The sequence below is a fragment of the Amblyomma americanum genome, chromosome 1, assembly GCF_052857255.1.
Source record: "Amblyomma americanum isolate KBUSLIRL-KWMA chromosome 1, ASM5285725v1, whole genome shotgun sequence".
NCBI lineage: Eukaryota > Metazoa > Arthropoda > Arachnida > Ixodida > Ixodidae > Amblyomma > Amblyomma americanum.
The window spans coordinates 160,250,799-160,275,814 of record NC_135497.1 but is presented as its reverse complement, the minus strand read 5'-3'; the positions used below and the strand labels follow the sequence as shown (position 1 = coordinate 160,275,814).

Sequence of the window (25,016 nt, the reverse complement as noted above, 5' to 3'; positions counted from 1 at the left end):
CCGCTCATATCGTTTGCCTTCCGGCACGTATTTTACTAGCGCGGTGCACGGGCTTGCAATTATGAGGCGTTTTTGCGACCGATGAGGCAAGTGCACGCCAATTGGTCGAGAGTGCTTAATCGTGCGACGGTTAGCGCAGTGTGGTATATCTCGCTTCGCGCGTCTTAGCGCCTCTCGAGCCGTTCAACCCTGCTTAGACCAACGCCGCCTCGTCGCCGCCCGCTTCTGGGACGGGCACCTTGGATATAAGCGAATTGTGGGGCTGCCACGCTATACATCAACGGACGACGCCCAAGGCAATCCACCATTTCCCTCGTTTTTGCACATCTATATCGCTTATCGCGTTACGGACAGCGTCCTGAACAAGCGCCACTGGTGCGCCCTCCTCCGCGTCGCAGCGTCGCCGAGGTTCATATGACCTATAGAACAGCGAACATCGCTACCTGCAGTTGTTGAAGTTGCCGCATTGTACACGGGACCTCCTTGCTTGCGAGTTCGAAGGCTGGCCTGAACTCGGATCTCCATTCCCTGGGCGCTCCTTCGCAGCTCCGCTTTCTACCCTACCTACCACGACCTGAAGCAGATTTGCTGTGCTGCCTAGGCCTGGCGTTGCGTTCATGAACCAATACTCCTTTTCAATCGGTATTGCGGATAGCCCTGCCGGCGCTAGCTACAGGCGTGACGAGACTGTACAACACGTATACATTGTGCTATAGCCTTGCACGTATTAGCGAGACGATCGCTATGCTGTGCCACGGACCGTTTTTATCCTTGCCCGTGACGGAGACGATTCTCGGATCGTGGCCGCAACGATTGTCGGCGCTGAAAGCTTTCCATGCACTGTCCCGTTTCTTGAGCGATTTGCGCCCGCACGATACGCTATATGGCTTTCCCGTAGTCAATCACGCTTGTCTCGAGTGGCTCGATCGGCGCCCTAAGCTGCGCCTGCGATGCCTGGCTGCAGCCACCGGTTTCGAGATCGGTTGACCCATTAATGGCTCCACAAGCGTGTACATTGTCGGCCGACAGGTACAGGCCTGCGTGGTTCGCGGGCACCGGCTCTTTTCCCCTGAAAGATCACTGCCGGCTGAGCAGCGAACCTGCCACGCTGCCGCCACACATCTCATCGTGCGAGTCCATGGCGCACTGCGAGCAAACGCCGGGAACATTTTCTCTGTAGATGTGTGCGAATATTCCGAAATTTCGAATACCGAGTCAGATGTCCTCCTATTATATTATTCAAACGAATCAATTAGTGCATGCTGAAATTATCCGAAACGAATTGTGTATGTCCTCGAATTCTTCTGGAACTGGCGCGAAGTTCGAATAAGGCCTGTCGTATTTTTCTCCCTCGGCTGCTCCAAAAACAGGGGCCACACACGCCGGGTACCAGCTGCCGCGATCGGTATGCGCGGAATGGAGAGTTCAGCGCCACAGTGCTGCCGGTGCGGTCCATTCGCGTGGCGTTGTTCATATTCCTCGTACGTGGCCTCAGAGACTGGGCGATACGGCAGGGCCCAAGCAGGTTCAGCAAACCCGGCCTTTATGCCTGACCTCGGAGGCCATTCCTCATACGTAGCTCTCGTCCGTCTCATGTACTGAGGTGTGGCGCTAGTTTATTACCTTTCGTTATGAACAGCAAAAGGTACTTCTCCTATGCGCGTAATGTAGCAATGGTAAAGTTAATACACCTACTTCGTGTTGCGACCCCCCTCTTGCAGATCAGTGTCGAGTCTTTTAATCGATATAGCTATAACTGCGAAAACAACGCTTCGCTGTTTCTTCCCTTGTGGCCACCGAAGCGGTGGCCTTGTGGTAGAGCATCCGTCTCTCATTCGGGAGGTGCTGGGCTCGATTCCCCGCCGCCGGGTATCCACCGGGTACAATATTTCCCCCGGCCAGGTGCTCGGCGCTTCTAGGGTGAGATGCCCGGGAAAAGGGTCTTCGACCAAACCGTTGCCTTCAAGGATCAGAGATAAGTTCTGCCGTCAAGCAACCCTAAATCCGCCTCGTGCGGTAGAAGCCCATCTTGTGGCCGGGGGAAATCTTGTACCCATTAAAAAACCGGTGGGTACCCGGCGGCACTATGGATTGAACCCAGCACCTCTCGAATGGGAGGCGGATGCTCTACCACAAGGCCGTATATTACCACAAGTAGCGTATACTCATAAAAAAAAATATTCGATTCGGTTCTCACTATTCGATTCGGTTCGGTAGCACAGCTACACTATTCGATTCGGTTTGGAAAAAATACTATTCGCACACCCCTAGTTTCTTGTCATGCGCGTTCCGGCTCTCTCGCCAGTGGTCTTTCAGTGACAGAGCCGGCGCTCGCGACCCGGTGAGCACTCATGCAGCAGCATCCATGCTCGTGACTCTCTTGATGAAGCGGTATCTGACCCATGGACTGCCTGCCGCCAGGCGTCACATGCGCAGTGTGTCATCGACTAGGTACTTCCGAACGCAACGTCTTTGCTTCCTTACTTCGCTCTTCATTCGAGCTCCTATTTTTCTCGTTCTCATTTTATCCCCCTTTTCTTTCAGTGAAGTGTTGTAAGGCAGTACCTTCTCTTCTTTAACCTCCCCACTTCTTTCTGCCTTCTGTCCTTGCGTTCGCAGGTATTAGGCGCGTGTGAAAACCATTGAGTTCTCATTCGCAGCTGTGGCTGAGCGTGGACATGTGTATAGACGCTGTCTGAGTGCCAGAATCGCAGGACGGAGCGAATATTTAGTCTCGATGGTCGGGAAGAATGCCACCTAAGTTCATATTCGTTCAAGGCTAGGAATGTCCGCAACAACGAAGACGAGCAAAGCCGCTAACTGTGAAAGTGTGTAACTGTAGATGCTTTGTAGCTGCCGGCGTTGGGTAAGTTGCACACGTGGGAATGGAGAGTTTGGATGCCTTCTTATTAACCTATGGTGCCCAACGTCGCGGGTTCGAACCGGTTTCAGCGGCCGCATTTCGATAAAGGGGAGATGTCACCGCATGTTAAAGAACCCTATTGCAGTCTAAATTAATCCGGAGCCCTCCATTACGGGGTCTCTTATACCCCATTAGTCTCTTCGAGACGTTAATCCTGAATGCCAAGTATCATAACCTAGGGTGCGAAGCACAGGCGGCTGCATCCATTGGCAGGGTGGAAATTTTAAATACCTTTTAGAGAGATCGTCGCGAGGAACTAGGGCGTTTCACTTTTCGGGAAGCGAAGGAATAGAACAAAAAAAAACTGGACGTTCAAAAAGTACAGCGTACTCCTTAAAGTTCTGCACGTCAAATTTAATCTTTTTTTCTTTATCGCCGCCAGCTTCCTCCTCTTCCTCGCGCGAGGACAGTATCTTTCGTACGCGCCCTAGACCCGGTAGTACCGCTCTGAAAGGATTTGTCACGCAAGACCTCTTCTGCTAAGTTAGGGGCAGATCGCGACGATGTCCGCGCATGTCTGGAATTTTCAGTCGTTAAATGCGTAGGCCGCGGCCGAGAGCGACTGATTCTGATCCCGACGGCCGGTCGTGCGCGTTCGCGGCGGCCGCCGCGATAAGCGGCCACCGCTGAGTTCTCTTCTTGTTTCGGCACAAGTTCGTCCTGGCAAAGTTTGGACAACGCCTGTTTGTCGATATTCTCTCCGCCTATGGTACCAACAAATGACAAAAGACGAGCAATACAGGAGTGATTTTTGCCTTGGATCAGAGGGCTACCGACAGGACGATTCTTTATGCAGGGTAAAGCCGACGACCATTTTTTTTTCTTATTGCCCCGGACCAACGGGAGAGAGAAAATAATGTTTACCCACATACTTTCCACTGACGCGACGCAAATTTGTGGTCGCAGGGGCTAAATACGAAGTATGTCCGAAACGTAATGTCAGTGAGTCGATTAAAGAAAAATTGATCAGATCGGTTCAACACATTGAAAGGTTTCAAAAAAGGCTCCTCCTGCGTTGATACATCACTTCCTGCGAGATTTCCTGGTATCGAAGGTGTCATGGTAGGACTCCTCCTGAATGTCCTTTTAATCTGCCAGGAAGCGGGTCACGAGGAACGTGGTGTGGGCTGGTGCGATGTGATGGTGAAGTTTCAAAATGCCCGCTATGCCAGGTCAAACGCGATTAACCCTTCGTTTGAGTCTCTTGAGCACTTACACGGAGAATCTGACGTTGGCGGATCTGCCATGTGGTACGAACTCGTGGTGAACGAGACCCCTAATGTAAAAAAAAAAGCATGATCCTGAACTTCTACTCGCTCATTCTGGCCTTCTTGGTGCGAGGGGATACCGAGGCGTGCCACTCGGCACTTCGCTGTTTCGTATGCTGCATGCTTTGGTGTCGTACAGGTATTCAGCACCCAAGACTCGTCACCAGTGATGACCTTTTCTAAAAAGTGGGGTCACTTTCATACAGGTCAAAAGCTCCTGGCACGTTTCAACTCGGCGCGATTTTTGGCCGTCCGTTAAACTTTGGCCACAACCTTCGCGCACACATTTCGCATCTGCAAATTATTCGTCTCAATCTCATGATTTTTTTTTTGGGGGGGGGGGGAATGATTAAATTATAGGCCACTGAATGGACATTGAAACGATGGTCTGAGTTCAAAAGATCTGTCAAACGCGCCACATTCTGGTCGGAGAGGGTCGTTGATGGCCGTTCAGCGCGGGCTTCATCCACGGCCTTCTAAAAAGACCTTGTGCACCAATAGACTTGCGTTTCTGACACACTTATTAACAAAGAACATCTTTATCATGCGGAAAGTTTCCACTGCGCACTTGCAGAGTTTCATACAAAATTTGATTCCAATCCGATTTACCAACGGGCGCTGCATTACGGCTTGCACGGGAGATGAAAACGAGTTTCAGGAAAAGCCTGTACTTCATCTCCAGACCGGCGCACAGACTGCGCGACCGCGCCCGCGTAGGCTAACTTCCCCTCAACCATTCCCAACCGGTCCTAGCGCACTGTGACATATAGGTGCTCCCCGACATAATCACGGACATTATTTCCCGACAAAATAACCCTACAGTGTATGGCTAGCTCCTGCGACCGCAGTGTTCAGTCACGGCAGTGCAAATGTGCTCGAGTAGTTCTGTTGCACCAGCGAACTGTTGGTATTTTGCTTGAACTGCTTACCTCGCTTTAAAGAAGGGGTCGTTTACATGCTTAACCTATCGGGAACGCAAGGAATGGTACGTACTGTCAAGTTTTATTATGCTCAAAATAAATTTCCGAACATGATAAACAAGCGTCCGACTTGTAGCTCGGTTGTACAGAGTTTGTCCCCGCAGTAATCTCGAATTATATGCTATGGCTTTCGGCAGGTCAACACGTGTATAGTTGCCTGTTCGTTTGTCTCTCGCATTTCGGTCGTGAGTACACATAGCGGTATACTGAGCCGTTTCACTCTTTGTTAAAAGCGCGCGAGTGTATATGCCAAAGCCCTTTCCTCGCCGATTGAAATCCTCCTCTTTCAGGCTTTCCGAGATGGGGGACAGCCTCGATTTCCTCGCTGTGTGGAAAGAGCAAACCAGAGGGATCGACGACTATGTCTCGCTGCTACACAGATTTTTCACGACCATCGACATCCCCTTGAGCGCGCGCTTTCACATCAGCTCTGTCGCCCAACAGCCGGGTACCCACACGGAGGAAAGATATTACCAGGCCGTGTGCAAATACACGTTTCCCGACACAGGCAGCAGAGCTGTTCCCACGAGCGCGCTGCAGGCCGTAAGCGCAAGGGTAACTCAGCAGTGGTGCCTTCTGGGCAGAATGATGCCGTTCAGGGGCCATCTCCAGTGGCTGATCCCGGAGCGAGAGCATGGGTTTTGGTGCAGGTGGATGCCGCACGAAGCCGACATTCAGCTTGCATCTCTCTCTTTCGGCACCTTCGCTGGGCTCTGCCTTTTCGCCCAAAGCCACGTCTTTTATTCAAAACCTGGCGCCCCAGGGTACACCCTGAGTTGCGCTTTCAAGCACGACGAACGGCTATTGCAAGTGATGCTCAAGCTAGTCCACAAAAACAGCTGCAGTCATACTTGCAGCTCATACAAGTTGCAGATACCGTACCACAGCATTTTCCGAGTCGTTCTGAACGAGGCTGAAACCCACCACGACGCACTAGGCATCTACCTTCAACTCGTCACTGCCCCGCTGTTGTACCGAAGTGCGTACGACGTGAATGAGTGGGAAGCATCCACAGGAGATGGCGTATGGTACGACCGCGTTTTCCAACTGGGATGTCCTTGCTGGTGGGTGATGCGCAGCTACGACATTGGCGGGAGCTCAGTCGTCAAGCTGACTTTCCGGAACAAGCTGAAAGCGCGACAAGCGATAAGTCGCCTCAGTGCGCGCTGCAAGCCAGAGACCACTTTCCAGTACAGCCCCATGCTTACGAAGAAGGTTGGCGCCAAGCTGAGAGAGATCAAGATGCGATGCCACAGCAAGATTAAGCCGAATCTTTGCTTCCCAACGTGCTACGCCTTCAGCGCTGTCCTACAGCAAGGACACGACGGATTCGCTCAAATGGCTTTACTTGCTTGTGAAACACTGGAAGAGTTCGAAGAGCTGTTGATAAGGCTTCTCCACATTAGTGGTCCTGCCCTCGAGTTGGCTCTGTACGCCATTCGAAGCGCCATCGAAGAGCACGAGATTGTCGACATAATTTCATGCCTGCCGAAGCTGTTCGCAAAGTTCTGCACCCCAGCCGCCGCTCTCTCAAAGGCGCCCGCTGGTACTTGCCTGGTTCGACGCTGCATCGTCACTCCGTCGAAGGTCATTTTGCTTCCTCCGCAGATACACTGCCAGAACAGGATTCTTCGCAAGTTTGACCCGGAGTTCTCGCTGCGTGTGTCATTTCGCGACGACAACATGCAGAACTTGTCCTACTCGCTCATGTCCAGTCACTGTCGGCACATGGTGATCGAGCGGGTTGTCGCAAGGACGCTCCGCGATGGCCTGGTCGCCGGAAACAGGCGGTTCAGGCTCCTGGCCACTTCGTGCAGCCAGCTTCGAGACCATGGGGCCTGGCTTTACGCAACGGTGAGTTGGCAGTTCTCAATTCCCAGGTTTGTTACGATCGTGCCCTGGAAAGTGCTAAGGCGTGGATTGCACCGCTTCTTGCCGAAGGTGCCTTTAGGTGCCTTTGTGATAACAGTAGCGCAAGTGTAGTGTTCCATTGTCTTGTTCCTTGCAGTCGAGATAAGAAAAAGCAGCTTTTGACACCTTGCTCGTATCTGAGTGCGAGTGAGCAGCATCAGCGAATGGCGCTTCCGTTTAACAGCCAACTGTTTGTTCGCGCCTCGGCTGAGTGAGCCGAGGAAAACCATGCCCTACACGAGGCAGGTGAAGGCTATACTAGAAAGGATCATCAGTGAAAATGGACTGCCTTCAATGAGACGATGTTTTCGCAATAATGCGTTGGGGAATGTGTGCGACGCCTCTGCGTAACCGCAGCATGCGATCCAAAACTAATTTTACTAGTCTCTCGATTGTCTTACGGTCATTACGTTTCGCGCTTTTTCTTAGGACGCAAAGGGCTACTCGAGCGAGATGATTCGCCACTGGATGGGTGACTTCAGCGGCATTGCGAGCACTCCCAAAAAGATGGCACGCATGGGACAGTGTTTCTCCTCTACGGAAGAATCTGTACACGTTCCCCTGCTCAGCAACTCTGTGCGGGAAGTCCCCGACATCTTGGGAGGAAAGCATCCAGTCACTGCCGAACATTACATCTTCTCTGACGGCATCGGCATGATTTCGCCCGGGCTCCTCAAAGAGGTAAACCATATTTTTATAACGTCCACCACCGAACTATCGTAACGTCAAGGTGGTGAGCGAGGTTATTAGCTCAAATACCTGCTTAAACTGGTGCTCCTGATAAACTCCTAAATTGCTAAAAATTTGCGGTGGTTTTGCTCTGGTTAAACCTGGAGTGACGCGATAGCTACAGCTTGCCGGATGGAACTTGCTCAGTTGAATTGCAAAGTCAGTCTTTCGCCGCTGTGTTTCGTTGGGCGTTCCTTCATCCTCGTCCCACTTCACACGGCGCATGCGCACAGCTGTTGCAGCTCGGTTTCGCCGGCGCGCCGCGCCACCAGCAGCTGCAGCTGCTCCGCACACGTGGCTGGTCGCGTGACAAACCACGTGACGAGGCACGTAATCAGCCACGGTGCCGTGCCGCCGGCAGCTCCTCCACGCCACGTGACCAACCACGTGACGGCGTGGCGGCGCTGCCACGCTGAAGGTTCGAAATACTACCATAATGTAGCATGTGCAGTCAAGAAAGTAAAAAATTAAAACCCGCGCGCGCAACACTTTGCACACAACAGCTGGGGTGGGGCGCCCAGCTGTTATTGGTCTGAGGTAGTTCATGCGGAGCGTTCTGTCACTGCGCTTCCCTACCTGGCGCAAAACAGACGGGACGTCAAGCCCGTCTGTTCGAGAAATTCACAGAGGCTCACCAAGGTTCGCTCACGTGTGCGCGCACTACCCTGCGGCCACAATAGCGTCTTGAGCGAGTCTGGGAGTATGCCCTGCGCCGCGAGCATATCACGACGAGCGTCAGCGAACGCGGCACAGCGAAGGATCAGGTGCTCCAGTATCTCCACTACACCGCATCCATCACACACATCACTCGTCGCGAGTCCGTGACGCACCCATCGTTCCCCAGGCCACACGCAGCCGATGCGCGCGCGGAGGATCATTGCGCGTTGCGACCGCGAAAGAGCGCAGCAGCTGTTGATGCTGGCGATGCGCTCACCTCCGGCGATCCGTGGGTCAGGGTGCTGCCGTCGGAGATGGTCGTGGATGACCTCACGCACGTCCTCCAGCGCAAGGGGGAGATCACTTGGAGGTAGTTGGTGTGCGGCGGTCGCGAGTTCGTCGGCCTCCTCGTTGCCAGCGATGCCGCAGTGGCGGGGCACCCACTGTGCACGCACAACGCATCCTTTCTGCGCGAGGCACTCGATGCTTGCGCGAATGCCGCGCACTAGTGGGGTACCCCGGCCATTGCACTGCAGGCGGATGAGGGCGGTGCGGGAGTCGCATAGCAGAGCACTCCTGGGCGGCGGAGGGACGATGGAGAGCAGCAGGTCCAATCCCAGCTGGATCCCCATCAGCTCCGTCGTGGTGCAGGAGACCAGGAAGGTGGCGTGTCTGGCTGTGCAGACGCAGGGCGGGGATGGTAGCCGCCGCTGCGAGGGAGCGGCTGTCGCGGACCACTGAGCCGTCGGTGTACACGAGGAGATGGTCCTGAAGCTCCTCGTGTATGACGGCTTTGGCCAGCTGCTGCACAGCGCAGAGGGGTGTGCTCCGCTTTCCGGCGATGCCGACGATCTCTCGCTGTATCTCCGACGCAGCAGTCCAGGGCGGGCAGGGGCCGTAGGGGGGCGTCTTCTGTTAGGCGCTCATATTCCTGCAGCGCCGCACCCATTCGTGAGCGTGGGTACGTGCGCATCCGCTGCAGTAGCGAGCCACCGTCCGGTGCGCGATGGGGCCGGTCTATGTGATACAACGCCCTGCGCGCTGCTTGGAGCTGGAGCGGCAACGCTCCTGCCTTGGCCAGTGAGCCAAGGTGGTCGAAATTAACTCTTAGCACATTCCGCTACTGCCTGCCTGAAAGCACATTGGTGTTGCTATGGCGTGCAAGAATCGATCATCCTACACTTGTCGAAGGCTTCATTGATGCCGAAATTTTATTTTCGCGAACCTTACAGCTAGATCTTCAGGAAAAGTTCCATGCATAATGACGACCAGTAAACCAAACGCTAATTGTATTGGCGACTCAAACCATGCACAAATCCTTATAGACGAAAATTAAAGGAGTATAGACACCTAATATTGGTCGCATGTTTTCTTCTCTATAATGATGCGGAAGACGGTACTACGAATGAATCGCCACGTGATATTCATCTACAACTGCTAAATAATTTATAATCGAATTTATTCTGTCATTCTTTTTCAGTTTTAACAACCCAAATATAGTTGTGACGTCAAAGAGTGCTTTTGTTTCAAGTGAGGCATGAAAAAACGTCCATAAAATCGCTGCTTTATTGTTTTAACTTACAGCAGTGCTGAAGCCAGACTTCCTCACGAGCCGGAATGACAACGAATGAGGAAGCAGCGATTATATTGGTTTTTTTATGTCACGTAACCTGTAAGTACAAGTTGACGTCAGTCCTCATTCGGCTGTTGAAATCGAAACAGCACGAAAAAAATGTGGTTATAAATTATTTAGTGGTCGTAGAATATCTGGTGGTAATCCATGTATATTAATGCCTTACGCATCATTACAAACAAGAAAACGAGCACCCAAAATTTAGGTGTCTGTACTCCTTTCAGAAAGGTTCAACGAAAGTAGCATTTTTTTTTATGTGACGCTCCCGTTTGTCGGGGGTCGCTCACAAAGCAACCTAATTAGTTGCTATCTACGGGTCCTGCTGAAGCGAGGAGAATTGAGCCAACAAGGCCGTAACTCGGCAAAACATTATTTCTCTGCCTGAAGGAGAAACGGGGGGTCCGCTCACCGCTGGTTTTTAGAACTGGTCGTCGTCCGGCAGGTCGGGGCTTCACTCCGCTCATCTTGCGTGGGCGGGCCACGGCGGCCTCGGCTCTACCGTGGTCTGCCTCTCTTCCCGGCGGCTGGCTCTCCTGTGTCTTCCCGCCGCGACCAACGCGTCTCGCTCGAGATTCTCGGCTTCTCTTTCTCTCTCAGGGTCCTCCTCGCCCAACGGTGTTTTCGCCTTCGCTGCTCCTGCAGCCGGCCAAGAAGGCATGCCCAATTCTCAGAAACCACGCCCGTTACAACGGGAGGGCCGATGGCCTCTTTGGGATGTCTCGCGCGGATCAGGTGTCAATCGCAGGGCAGCGCTTTCCTGCAGCCAACGTCTCGCCTCCTCTGCTGGCAGCCCGTATGGTGCCAGGCTCCGACTTCCTTCGGCACTTCGAGCCGTTACGCCCTCTGCTCCTGGTAGGGAAGCGTGCCGCCACGCACGCACGCACAAACGTGATCGTCCGCCCGCTCCCGCGAGGCGGGGGGAGAACAACGGCACAACATACCGCAGGGAGTCCGTTGTGAGCATCGGCAGCGTCGGGCACCGCACTCGGCCTCCCGCCTTCTACCTGCAGCTTTCTGTGGCGGTCTGTCCGTAGCTCCCGCTTCTTTCTACACCAGCGCACTCGCAGGCATGTCGAGGTCTATAATTCTGCACACAGGTGCAATGTCGCTGGCACAAGTCGGCGGAGCGAGTTCTTGGAATCCTGATTGTGAGCAATATATAGTCCTCATGTATTCAGTCCTTCACATAATGCGCGTGCATGTTGCAAAGGGGGTGGGGGGTGGCGCCTTGCCGTCTGTGCCTCTCCTCGTTGCTGCGAACACAACTCATTCATGCAGCTTTAGTTACATGAGCTGCCCTTCCGAGTCATTCGTCGCTTTCGGGACATTCAAACGTTGCCTTGTGGCTAGGAACGGTCCCCCTGCCGTGTCTTTCACCTGGTTAAATTCTGGTGATTTCGCCTTTTCAGTGCTCGATCAGAAACCAGCTTCCGACCGCCCACTATTATAGGAAGCTGTGAAGCATTGCGGTTAATTTTCTGCCTAATATGATTTCATTTTTCTGTGAGGCTCCAGAAAGTAATGAGTCGCTCGCACTGCTGGGTTTACATGGGTATTTGCCGCGTAGGGTAACGGCAGGCTAATGCCTTCATGCATAGATTAATTCTCTCATGCGTGTGCCGCAAGATTGAGGTAGCTGCAGACACCTGCGACATCAACCCCCATGGTGCGGGCCGTGACTTGTCTTTCTCCAATAGGTGACCGATAAGATCGGCCTCACTGTCTCCCCGTCTGCCATCCAAATTCGCTACGCTGGCTACAAAGGCATGCTCTGCGTCAACCCACTGCTCAGCGGAAGGCAGATAGTCCTGAGGAAAAGCATGCGCAAGTTCAACTGCGTCAACTCGGAGTGCATTGAGGTCATCAAAATTTCAGCTCCGCGTAAGTGCACAACATGCCTTTTCTCCATATTTCATTCCACACGCGTTGCAATTTTAGTCGGGCGTAACGAAACTTCGTGCTTGAAGAAATGTTAATGGAGCGCACAGCGTATGCGACGCGCCTCAACAGGAGGTAATCTCAGGTCATGCATATACAGGTGTTCCCCAAAAGGAAATTATACAATAGCTGTATCTTGCCATCACTCGCTTGTGGTGCAGAAACATGGCGTCTAACGAAAATGGTTGAAATTAAGCTAAGCACAGCGAAACGCGGTACGCAGAGGAAAATGATACGTGCAACGTTAAAAGACGGGGATTGAGCAGAGCGGGACAAGAAATAAACGCGAGTTAATTCCTATTTCATGTCATGGAATGAGTAGGGCATGTAATGCGCGAAGGCAGCCTTTGGTCCCTTAGAATAACGACGTGGCTTAAGGCAGACGTTGCAGGTACACCTGACTCAGTCAGGTGGGCGGATGAGATTAGGAAGTATGCGGGGATAAGGTTACCGCAGGTCCCGCAGGACGTGGTTATTCGGGGTCAGCGGGTGAGGGCTGTGTCCTGTAGTGCACCTGTTGGGCTGATGTTTCTACAGTTCGGCAGGCGCGGCATGTTTTTTTTTTTCCTCGAGTCTGATGTAATCCAAAGCGCGTACACGCAACTTTAGATGTGCGCAAGCTACGTCAGGCTCGGTTGTCGTACGAGTCGCCCCATGCAGCGTACTCTGCAACCGTCCATCACGTGCCCCGTTCTGCCAGGTCCCGTGTTTCTGAACCGGCAGCTGATCACACTGCTCGAGCAGCTGGGCGTCCCCAGCCGGGTGTTCTTCTGCCTGCAGCAGCGCATGGTGACCCTGTTCACAGAGGCTCTGGTCAGCGACAGCGTCGCGCTGCAGGTTCTCGAGACGTACGTGGGCCCAGCGCTCCCTTTCGGCCAGCTGCTGCGCCACGGCTTCTCGCTCACGCGGGACCCCTTCGTGCGCTCCATCCTGTTTGCTGTCTACAGGACATCCATGGGTGAGCCAGACCTTCCTGCCGCCGCCGCCCCTCCAACAGTGCGGCCTTCGGCAGCGATAGTTCCAAGAATCGCAGTAGCTAGCTGCGAATGATTTGACGCGCTAGCAGTTGTACAGCACTCGCGCTGTTTTCAAACGCATCGGGCGCTACGCCGATTTTACCGGAAAAACTGCGTAGAAACTGTGCAGTATGAAGTACGCCGCCGCGGTGGCTCAGTGGTTATGGCGCTCGGCTGCTGACTTGAAAGACGCGGGTTCGATCCCGGCCGCGGCGGTCGAATTTCTATGGAGGCGAAATTCTAGAGACCCGTGTACTGTGCGATGTCAGTGCACGTTAAAGCACCCCGGCAGATCTAAGTTTCGGAGCCCTTTACTACGACGTTCCTCGTAGCCTGAGTCGCTTTGGGGCGTTAAACCCCCCATAAACCTATGCAGTATTTGTACGAAGTAATGAATTCGCGTATATAGCAGTTCTGGAGTCGATACGTAAAATATTTTTAATGTACGCTTCATTTTTTTTCTTTATTCCAGAGTCTCTCCTGTCCAAGACTCGCATCGCTGTACCGCGCAACTTGGGTCGAAACATGTTCGGTGAGCTCGATGAGACCGGGACGCTGAAGTACGGCCAGGTGTTCGTGCAGTTCACTTCACTTGGTTCGTCCACCCGACAGCAAAATGGCCCGCCGGTATTCATCCTGTCAGGTACCCGTCGCGGTGGCTGTGGCTACACCATTCTGCTGCGCACGAGTGCGCTAGCTGGGACCGCGTTTAAATGTGGGCGACGTGCAATGATACCAAATGTGCAAAAATACTGCAAAATACCGTGGGATTGGAGCTCCCAGGTTCCAGATTAGCTATATTGTGCCCAATGTCGCGGCTTCGAATCCTGCTTCAGACTTTTCGCTCTATTTATCAGAACTAGAGCTCTGGACTACTTAAATAAATATAAGAAAATAAGAAACAAACTAGGACATGACATTAAAAAAGCGCGCCATTCCTACTACGAAAACACGTTTGCAGGTGTCATCAACATGGCAAACCGCAAAAATGTGGCAAAAATGGCAAAAATGTGGCAAACCGCAAACCATCTCATGTCAAATACTCAGAAGAAAGAACTCAAGGAATTGAATATTGAAGGCACAACTTATACGGGAACCTCGCTAGCAAATAAATTCAACAAACACTTCCTAAACGCAGGAGCATTTAATACGAACAACGCGGATAGCTCTAACCTTGACTGCAAATCATATATGGGTTCGGCTGTTGCGGGTTCAATCTATTTGACTCCTACTACAGAGGCAGAAATATTTACGCTACTAAAAAAGCTAAATAACAGTAGTGCTTGCGGAGTGGATAACTTGAAAGCGCAACCAATAAAATCAGTTGCACATCTATTAAGCCGCCCTTTGTCGCATATATGCAATTTGATCCTAAGTTCGGCTGTCTTTCCTGATAAACTGAAAATCGCAAGAGTATCCGTTGTTCATAAAGGAGGTGATAAATGTAGCCTTAATAATTACAGACCTATCTCTGTCTTGCCAATCTTTTCTAAAATAATAGAACAAGTTATAAATACACGCCTTCTAAACTACTTCCAGCAAAACGACGTCATAGTAGAACAACAGTATGGGTTCCAAAAATGTAAGTCAACGGAGACGGCCCTTCTATATATTAAAGATCAAATAATAGATAACTTTGAGCATAAATTGTACACAGTAGGTTTGTTTCTTGATTTCAAAAAAGCATTCGACTCTATCAAACATGAAATCTTACTGCAAAAGTTACCCAACTACGGAATTAGAGGCGTTGCTCTCGACTTAATTAAGAGTTACCTGTCAAACAGATTTCAGTACACAGCGGTAGGCAAAGCGCAGTCAGATATTGGTGTTATCGCATATGGGATACCACAAGGGTCTATACTTGGTCCATTATTGTTTCTGTTATATATCAATGATATTGTAAATATTCCACTAACCCCGCAAATTATCCTGTATGCTGATGACACTAACGCCTTTTTTTCTGGTGCGAATATTGTAGATATTGAGAGGCAGGCGAATGTCTGGCTGTGTAACCTATCGGTATGGCTCGACGTAAATAAACTAGCCCTAAACACGAACAAAACAAAATATATTGTATTTCGACCAAAAAATAAATGTATGTCAGACATTCTTCTGCGCTTCGGCAATGAACAAATCGAACGCGTTGCATCGCATAAATTTCTAGGTGTAATCTTTCAGGAACACCTAAACTGGTCTGCACATGTCGCAAAAGTTCGAACAGATATCTCAAGAACGATTGGGCTCACCTATAAACTAATGGATTTGCTACCACTATGGTTAAAAAAGCAATTGTATTATGCTCTAATACACTCCCGTCTGCACTACTGTCTTCTTGTATGGGGTACGACCACAAAAACAAATTTAGAAAACCTACATGTACTACAAAAACATTTTCTGCGCCAAATAGAAAATGTCCCACGCCGAACTCATACAGCACCGTTATTCCAAAAACACTGAATCCTGACTATCACAAACATCCTATGTAAAAAACTAGCAGTAGCTATATACACTCAAATCAAACAGAATGCATCATCGTTCACAGAGAAATATCTTCATAAAGAACACATGTACAATCTCCGGCATACCATTTATAACAGAGACAGGATTCGTACAAACTACGGAACACAAAAGTTAACATATCAGATTCCTGACTTCTTGAATAAGCACGCCATGGTTATGAATATTATTACTGACAGTTCTTCAGCTCTAGCCTTTAACAGAAACATTAACCCATTTTTTTTAGCACACAATTTTGACTATTTCCTTTTTTTTCTGGGTTCCAAGTAGACACCAGATGGTTTTTTTGTTGTGAATGTTTTATTGTTCCCGCTTGTTTATTTTCTCTGCCTATTACTGCATGCGATTTATATTGGCTGTTTCTTTCCTCGCAGTATGACTTAGCCCTGTATGCTATGCTGTATTAATGTGTTCCTTTTATGTTGATCGAAACTTTGTTCAACGATGTGACTGTACCTGCTGTTGAGTGATGTGTTTGGGAAGGGGGGAAGGGAGCCGACACTGAGTCAGGCATTAATTTGCCTTTATGTCTGCCTCCTAGGCACCTATTACTGCTGCCTGAATAAATGACTTTGACTTTGACTTTGACACTGTATTTCGATGGAGGAGAGATTTCTCCGCACTTTCAGGACCCCCGAGTGGTCGAAATTAATCCGGAGCCCCCCACACTACATAGTATTCCGTAGCGCGTGCGCACCTTCGAAACGTTAGTCTTCCCGCTATGCCATTATCTCGGGTGTCTTCTGACGTCGGGTTTCCTTGAAAGGTGTTGTGAACTTCAGTTATAATAGATATTCCTTAAACCTCCTATCTGTTTGCTTAGTTATACGCATATTCCTAACACCCACTACGCCCGCGCTCATCGGATTTTGGGTCTCATATTGCGCGACATCAAAAGGAGCTCATTCTGCTGAAAACCTGGCGTCGGCCGACGTCCTTCATCAGTCGGGAAAAAATCCCAAAAGTCTTAAATAAAAAAACAAACTAGCCGGCACTGGGGCTCGAACCCAGACCCTTTGATTTCTAGGTGGGCACGCAGCGCGTAGTGCACGAATTGTCATTAGTTCAAGTGTGTTAGGGGGACACCTAGTGAACGCGTTGTGGTGTGTGACATAGTAACGCAGTGAAACAAATGGTACGTATGGGTATGTAGTGGTGTAGCATGTGTTGCAGTGTAGCCCATATAATGATTAGTGACTTGTCATCGATAACTGTGGTTGGTAATTGGTATTGTAATCAATGAACGTCATCGGTAATGCGATTGTAGCTTGGTAATCGGTGAGAAATGAGAAATAAAAAGTATAGAAAGGAGAGTAGACGGCGATAGCCCTTCGTTTTTTAAGGCGAAGCTTAGCCGTCCTCCTAATGTGTTCAAGCACCCCTCCTTAGCCAGACCTCCCGGGAAAACTAGAGAAGGTTGAGGCCGAAACACTTCTGCGCGTTTTCCAAAGAGCCCTCACACCGTACGTTTAACAAAGCCGTCCTCATTTCATTGCCGCACCATCCTGAAGCCTATCCTGTGAATTTTCTTCTGGCCTTATCTTGAGAAGCGGTCCTCCTCACTTCAATTCGGTGCTCACGTTTTTAATCTATGCTCCTGTGGCAAAACTGGTGTTATGAACTCGCACATGGCGACTGAAATGTATTCGCTGCGCCTCGTGCGTACTTTTCACATACGTCAGGCCTTATATCCGGGAAGCTGATCTCAGGTTGTGCCCACTGACATGCTTGCAAAAGCACTTGGAGAAACGACCACCACTGCACGTTTCCTTGACGCTACTTCTTGCATGCAGGACAATGCGGTATATCGCAGGCTTGGTACGCCGCTTCACGCAGAGGCTGCCGCCTTGCGGTGCCACTGCTTGTCACTCTACTTTTATCTGGTTGCTAGGGGATGCCCGGTACCCGTGCTGTTTTTAACGCCCTTTTTTCTAGCCCTCCATGCCTCTTGCTGCCATGCGAGTGTTTCGCTGGCGAACGATGCAGCAGTGCCACTCTGTGCAGGTGGCGTGTGTGCTGTGCCACTGCATTGTGAGCATCGCAAGGAAATTTTCTCCAGGATGATTTTTCTTTCACGCACGCATACGCTCGTGGTGCCTGTAATCCGTCGTCATTAAGTTCAAATCATGGGCTCAGGGACCACACTATACGAATGATGAATGTCGCACAGTGTAGAAGTATGTTCCCAAGTTTTTCAGGCAGCACACGTGTTGACGTTACTCTTCAAAAAATAAAACGAAAGCTACGACTTTGATGTGAACTTTATACATATGCGGCACTTCTTTATGCAGTGTTTCACCTCCATTCGCTTGCAGACAACCGTTGCGGTGCAGTTTCGACGAAGCGTGCCTGCTTTTTTACAGGAACCGTGCTCGTGACAAAGTGCCCCTGTCTGCACCCCGGCGACGTGAGGAAATTCACCGCAGTGAATGTCCCGGCCTTGCATCACATCAAAGACTGCGTCGTGTTCCCGGCAAATGGTTTCAGGCCACACTCCGACGAAATGGCAGGCAAGCATGCAGCGAACCGCTTTTCTGCGCAAGCCGGTGCGCTTTCTCTGGTCGCCTTTAGTACGGCCGCGCCCTCTCCGTACGCGTGCAGTGCATGGTCAAGGCTTACTCGGTCACCCGTGATTGACTTTAAGAGCCGCCACTACGGTTTCAGTGCTCTCAGCTGCGCCCATTGACCCTAGTCGGCGTCGCTTCAGACGAGCTCTGACGGTAGAACGCGCTGCAGCAGGACACTAAAGCGGCGAGCGCATTTCTTCAAGCCGCGTACCGACGGCCGCACTCAAGAAGCGCGCAATTTGAACAGGTTTATTTCATTCTGTAGGGGGCTAGTACTGCTGCCGTTCACTTGTACTGCCATTTCATTTTACAGCCTGTGTATGCGCAACCTTCCGGCGCTGCTGTCGACACGGCAAACTACCTGGAACACAGCTTAATTAGCCAGAGGGGCAAGCGGTTTCTGGCGCGCACCCGTAGTGCATTTCCGCGCTGTCTGCCTGCGCTTATAGCCACGAGCTTCCACACTCTGTCGAAGCCACACGTGGCGCGCGCGTCAGCCAACTGGGCTACGTCGACAGCACTTTGGCAAGAAATGTGATCAGCCAAACGCGCGCCTCTAATCGTTCAGAACGTGGTCACTCGTTTTTCGCCGCCCAATTGGCTGACCGCAGCTTTTTTTTTTTTTTTACGTGCGCGGCGGAACAATTTCAGCGCCACCTGGGCACTGCGGACTGCCTATACTCCAATTCTGCGTAGCGAAGTGTGCGGAAGCTGGCAGGTATATTCGGTCAAGAGTACCTCCGCTAGGTCTAATGTCCTACAAAAAAAGTAAAGTAATTCTACAGAAAAGTATGTGGCTGTGTTTACTGTGCGGGTATCGCATACATCGTTACCATGCGTTTTACTTTCCTAAACAAGCGCGCTGTGACGCCTAGGGCTTGCCCTGTGCTGGAGACCAGAAGTACCGAAAACTTGTAACCCTGTAATCAGTCACGTATGCAGGTAGCTCCAGTATGAATGCAAGCAGTCGGTTTGTCAACGAGAAAAAGTTCTGCTTCTGCACTGCGAGTAATGCATCGGGAATCACATTTCAATGCGCATTACCCGCACTTCTCGCCATATTTCTCAAAACGATGTCTGTAATCGCCAGCAAACTAGAAGGCTTTCTGCTACACCAGCGAGGGGTGTGGTCGTTCTGGATTGTCAATACTAATTATATGAGAGTGAACTACTTCGATATCTGAGCGTGTAAAAACTCAATCGCAGTGCAATGCTTTCCTCGGTAAATGAGCTCCTTGCGTTGCCGCACTTTGAGCATTTTGCGTTGCTGGCTTGTATACAAAGTTCCGAGCCTTCGTTACAGTTTTTTTGTTGCCTGACCCATACATCGACTGGCCATCAGTATCGCCCTACAGCTTCCAGCTGTGTCATCTCCCGCAGATAAAAAAAGGCACGGCAGAGCCATATTCAGTCGCTTGTTCCAGTCTCTCTTCCGAGCTCGTCACTGGGCTCCGGAGCACAGGCTCTTGGTAATAAGAGGAGGGAATATGGGGAAACGCCCATGATGAAGAGAATTGAAATAATGAAGCCACCAACTCCATTTCGATAGCTAGTGTCGCTGCGTACATATTAAATACCATCTTTTTGCAGGTTCCGACTTGGATGGAGACGAGTACATTGTCATTTGGGACAGGAATCTGTTCTTTCCGGGACACAACCAAGAGCCCATGATTTACGGACAAAAGGTTCAACAGCAGCGTTCTGAACTGAGTCTGGTAATTACGAAAAAGATGGCTCTTATTTTGCTATTGGAGTCAAACAAAATGCACCGAAGCCAACTACGACTGCTTCCTACGAAATGTAATATTAATTTACATGCAAGCTGCAGGGGGTGGATGCTAACATTTACTTCTTCCGGTTCTACTCATTACTCCGTTCCAGCGGCTGAAATTGGGTATTGATACCAACTTTATCTTGTACTCCTTCCAGGTAGATGGCATGGCGAAATTCATATCGGACTTCATCAAGAACGACAACGTTGGCGTGATGTCCAACGCGCACCTAGCAATGGCAGACAAGCTTAAGGACGGCGTGTTTTCGAAACAGTGTCTCTCCATAGCGGCCAAAATCTCCACCTGCCTAGACTTTGCGAAGACCGGGGTGGCCGCCGTGTTGGAGAAACATGAAAGGCCCCGAGAATACCCGGACTTCATGGCAAAGGGATGTCACAAGAACACTTATCGTTCAAACCGCGTTCTTGGCCACCTCTACAGATTCCAAAGGTTCTTGGAATCTGTAGTTAGCACCAGCTTCAACAGCCAACTAGTCGACGGCAGAAGCAACATAAAGCTGCTCGAATTCCACGGCTGGATGAGCTACAGGAGCGTTGTGGAGGAATTGCGAGCGGCGTACGAGTCCGATATGGACCGCATACTGAAGCAGTACGGCATCAAGACTGAAGCAGAAGTTGTGTCCGGCTTCATCAACGACACCTCCAGCTTCAACAAGAGCAACTACGAAAAGAGCAACGTGGAAGTTCTCGTCACTAAGCAGTACCGTGCCATAGCGGATTCGACAAGGAAGAGATTTTTCAAAAAAGTTGAAGAGGCGTGTTACCTGGAAAGCGCTTTCTCTACCGAGGAGCAAACGACGATTCTGCTAAGAATGGCGTCCGCATGCTTCATGGTGACGTACTCTAATGCACAAAAGACCTGCTCCAGCTTTCCCTGGATATTTTCGGAGCTCATTCTCTTGGTTATGGCGAGTGCGTCTCGACGCGAGATGCCATACCGGCAAGGCAACCTTCTGATCGCCTGCCTGGACAGTCAGCTGCCTCCTGCTTCATCACAGCTGTCTGCCAAAAGCATCGCCCTTGAAGTGGTGCTAAAATGGGCTGTAAAGGAAGACTTGCTGCTTCAGGACGCAGGTGTTCGCTGCGCCCGCATCTGTAGACATTGTTTGGAGACTCTCTTCATCAACTCAGCAAGAGCTGAAGACGCTATAGCTAATGGCGAAGGGGCACCCTCTCCTGGCTGTTACGTGACATCCTTTTTCCGTTACGTCGGCAGTACGTCTGTCGTCTTCCCCAAATGCGACTCCTGCAGCTGGTCATCTCAAACACACACGCTCACAATGGCCGCGCTCAGAACCTACAGCCTGCTAGCTATCTTCTGCGATCTGTGCCATCTGGGCCTCCCTTGCGACGCCAGACTGCATGAGCCTGTGCAGGAGATTCAGGAAGGCAACGACGTGCGCATCAAGGTGAGCCCTCTCTACCCCGTTGTTTTTTATTTACTGGTGCATCTTGCATTGAGCATTGTATATTTTGAGTGCAGAACTCATAAAATTGCGTTCACGGTTGTCGCCACTGTCCCAAAGTGGGGCATTGGAGTTTCATACTACATACATTACACGTTGCACTAAGGCTATACCTATACTTGGGTTAGGGCTTGTGTTTATACTTGGTTTTTCTTAAGGCAAAAGTAAACGTCAAGAGTTGCAGCTTTTAAATTGACGGCGCGTTTCTTGTGTGGCCTCTTGCAACTTTCCTCATGCAGTCACTTTCACTTGGGTTCAGTTCGGCCAAAGCCCAACTTCATATTTCCCACACAGCTATTCTCTTTAACACAATGGAATCCTTCACATCTTGCATGCCAGGTATATATATTTGCATTCAAAATCGGCACGAACTTCAAAATCTCAATACAGAAGTCACTTGCTCTTTCGAAGTTCAGGAACAATATTACGAAGTTCAGAAGAGCAAGGTTCCGGGCTAGTTGGTAATGCATTTTAGGGGAGAAACAGCGCAATAAAACACGGACACACGAAGAACGGACACACACGAGCGAAAAAAAAAACAATATTACGCCCACTGCAAGCGTGGAACGTATGCAGCATCCTGTCTAGCATTTTTGGACAAAACTTTTGAATATTGCGAAATTACGAGGTACTGTCATTACCAAACTGAAGGTAATGGTCCATTCTTCCGATACGTACAAAATCTTTCAAGCAATCTTTTCCATATCGCTCGCATGGAGAAGTTAAGACTACCATAGAAAACTAATTGTGGAGGCTTTTGACGATCGCAAAAACGTTAATAGCAAAAAAAAATGCGCGCCTGTGGATGAAATTTGCGAATATAGGGATTGTTGTAAAATTTCATTACAATATATGAAAATTATATTCATAAGCTGTTTCACAAGTCAACACTCATACCGAACAATTCTGGACAAAAGTTGCTGAACGCGAAACGATAAAGTTTCCATTTCTAACCTCTGTCAAGGTGAATAGAGTGTTCAGTGTTCTAGCCCGTGCATGGTCTGACAATAACGGCATGCCCTTTTCTCTTTCCTTCACGTCCTCATCTTACCTTTTTCTGACCGTCAACTTCATGAGGCTCCGAGAGCGACGTGGGTAAGCAGCCCGGTACGCAACAATTTACGATTAATGCTATAAGTTGCATGCATATACAGCGGTGATCTACGCCTCGATTTAGATCACCATTGCGAGCATCTCCTCGCCAGCAAAAGAGAATGCGGTGTGCTATTAAACTTCCTGTCCTCATTCGAAATTTCCCTACCTCTGGCCCGCTAGCCACAGGTTGCCCAACACTGTCTCACGTACGCCGTCCTTACTTTTTAGAGCGAAAGCTCTACTCTTCCCGCGCAAAGCTGAAGCTCATATGGCTGTGAAATTTGACCTCAAAACCAGGAGTGGTGGCTTGGCTCTGACGTCATGCCACGTGACTCGCCACATCTGCGCGCGTTGAGCCAACAGCGTTCGCTAGCCTCGAAACTAATCCCGTGACTCGCTGCGCCTCTCCACAGCTGCGTATGCGGAGCCGCAAAATCGCGTGACGCACCATTCGCTACATAAAACCGTGTGATGAGTGTTTACCTTTGTGTGCTTACCTTGACGGTGCTTTCGCTCGTCCAACTAGGTTCAGCCCCGTTGAACCACAGCGATTTTTTTCAATCCTAACATGAAGCCAAAATTTTTCGCTATCATCTGAGGCCGGTCCTTCAGTTACGTAGTGCTCTTAGCTGGGCACATGTTGCAGCATTGAGTAGCGCCGAGGGCTCCTAGATTCTCGGGAGGCCCGTACCCAGTTGGCAGCATATATCCTGCGTGGTCATGTCCCCTCAAGTAATCCGTTGCCGATAGCACACACCGCTACCCAACACCACGATAGTGCGTCCTTCCCTTTCTTCCATCCGCGGCGGTTGGTGCATCATGAGACTGCCCGTTGCGCTGCAGGTGACCAGTCCGGGCTTCCGGGACATGTTGCTGCACGGCCAGGACGAGGTGGTCAGTCTGCTGGCAGTCTGGTCTGGCGTGCACGAGGTTCGCATTCGGCGCGGCGCGGACCGCGGGGGCGGCCGCGACATCGTCGTGTCCTCGGTGGGCCGCGACTGGCAGCGCTGGTTCCTCGAGGAGCTCCTGCTCCAGCCCTGGCTCGCCACCGCCGTCGAGAAGCGCAGCCTCGAGCAGTTCATTCGCGGCTGAGTTGCCCTTCTCAGAGCCTGCTGCCTTGGCGCGTCGCTGGTGCGGGGCCAGACTTTAGTTTTTCATTAAACATTCACTTAACACTTTTAACCTTTGACAGGCTAAGCGACCAATTTTGCTATTTTTTAGCTCTTTTTAATATAAGGAAACGTTGGGAGTGGAAGGGGGAGCACTTTCGGGCAAATAACCTTGACGATGGCCTCGCTGCAGTTCTTGCTTGTGCGTTTCTGTATTTTTTGTTTGTTTTCCTTTCGTAGCACAAACTGTGCTCTTGTCTATTTAGCCGGTATCAGCCTACCGATGAGCACAATTTTTCGAAACCCGGCTGCCGCGCGAAAAAAATCGTTCTTTTCTTTTTTTTTTTTTGCGGCATGGGCTCAGCTTGAAGTAGTCTTGGTATCGTCTGCATGCACCAGTGCTGATTGAACCTCTGATTTCTTTGAATCATGCCTGGCGGCTGTATTCTTCACGGCAGGCGTGTTCCGAAAGTCTGTGCGCACACTTGTACTTTTCTATCTTAACGGTTTCACTTCTGTTCCACGTTAGGGCAAGCACGTTACAACCGCGACTAAAGCTAATCGATGCGTGTCTCTTGGTTACAGATACTGATCGTTTCGTGCTGGTTTCGTGCAACTAGTTTTTTTTTTACTTCAGTATGTAATCATCAGTACGTAGCCCAGTTACGTTCGCTGCAGGACAAAGGCAGGGGCCCACCAATGGTGCGCCGACCGTGAAATCATGCACAGACCTTTTCCACTCGCATGGCATTTGAACAGCGGCAACCGCGTGCGCTAGTCTTGTGCCTCAAGCCTGCATTCTACGTGCTTGTTTCTCCCCAAGTCCACCACTGGTACCAGCCGTTCGGCTGTTCAACACGATGGCGAGACGGGCGAGTTGGTGTGGTGATACGTAATTCTGGGAAAATACCGCAAAAGACGAGAACAACAAGGTCATGTTGTTTTCTTTTCTTGTTGTCCTCGTCTTTAGCGCTATTTTCCTAGTAGTTGGGTTGTTCTTCAATAGGCACACACCTGCTAATCACTGACCTCACCACTGCAACCCGATCTGCATTACTCCAGACCACGCTTCCATTCCTGTCGTCTCCAGAGCGACTGTAATAAAACAGCGGTTCTCTGTTTGCATTGCATCTCGTGCCCACGTGCATTTCTTCCTCCGAGCCAGAACTACCGTATCGGCTCCCGGTTGTTCTCCCTTTTCCTGCGGCTCTCCTGTGTCTCGTCGGTTCGTGCGCCTTCCCCATTCTGACCCGGGGGCCAGCAACTACTGTTTCAGTGTGCTGCAGTTTCAGTTAAGATTTCTCCGGCACAAAATCCCAGCACAGTGGCCGCCACCACGATGCGGATTTCGGAAACCGGATGGTTGTGCACGGGGAAAATAAAACTCTAACACAGACTAAGGTAGTACATGACTC

At 50.5% G+C, this 25,016-nt stretch overlaps 1 protein-coding gene across 1 annotated transcript; it reads left to right on the top strand.

Moving 5' to 3' along the window:
* The first annotated feature begins 5,471 nt into the window (after positions 1-5,471).
* Positions 5,472-23,940, top strand: LOC144114059 (uncharacterized). Its single transcript, XM_077647516.1, has 9 exons — positions 5,472-7,025; positions 7,512-7,763; positions 11,799-11,982; positions 12,740-12,997; positions 13,528-13,698; positions 17,936-18,082; positions 19,730-19,854; positions 20,069-21,340; positions 23,336-23,940. Exons 1-9 carry the CDS (start codon positions 5,472-5,474, stop codon positions 23,582-23,584), a joined length of 4,212 nt encoding a protein of 1,403 aa, XP_077503642.1. The 3' UTR covers positions 23,585-23,940.
* Positions 23,941-25,016: the final 1,076 nt, after the last annotated feature.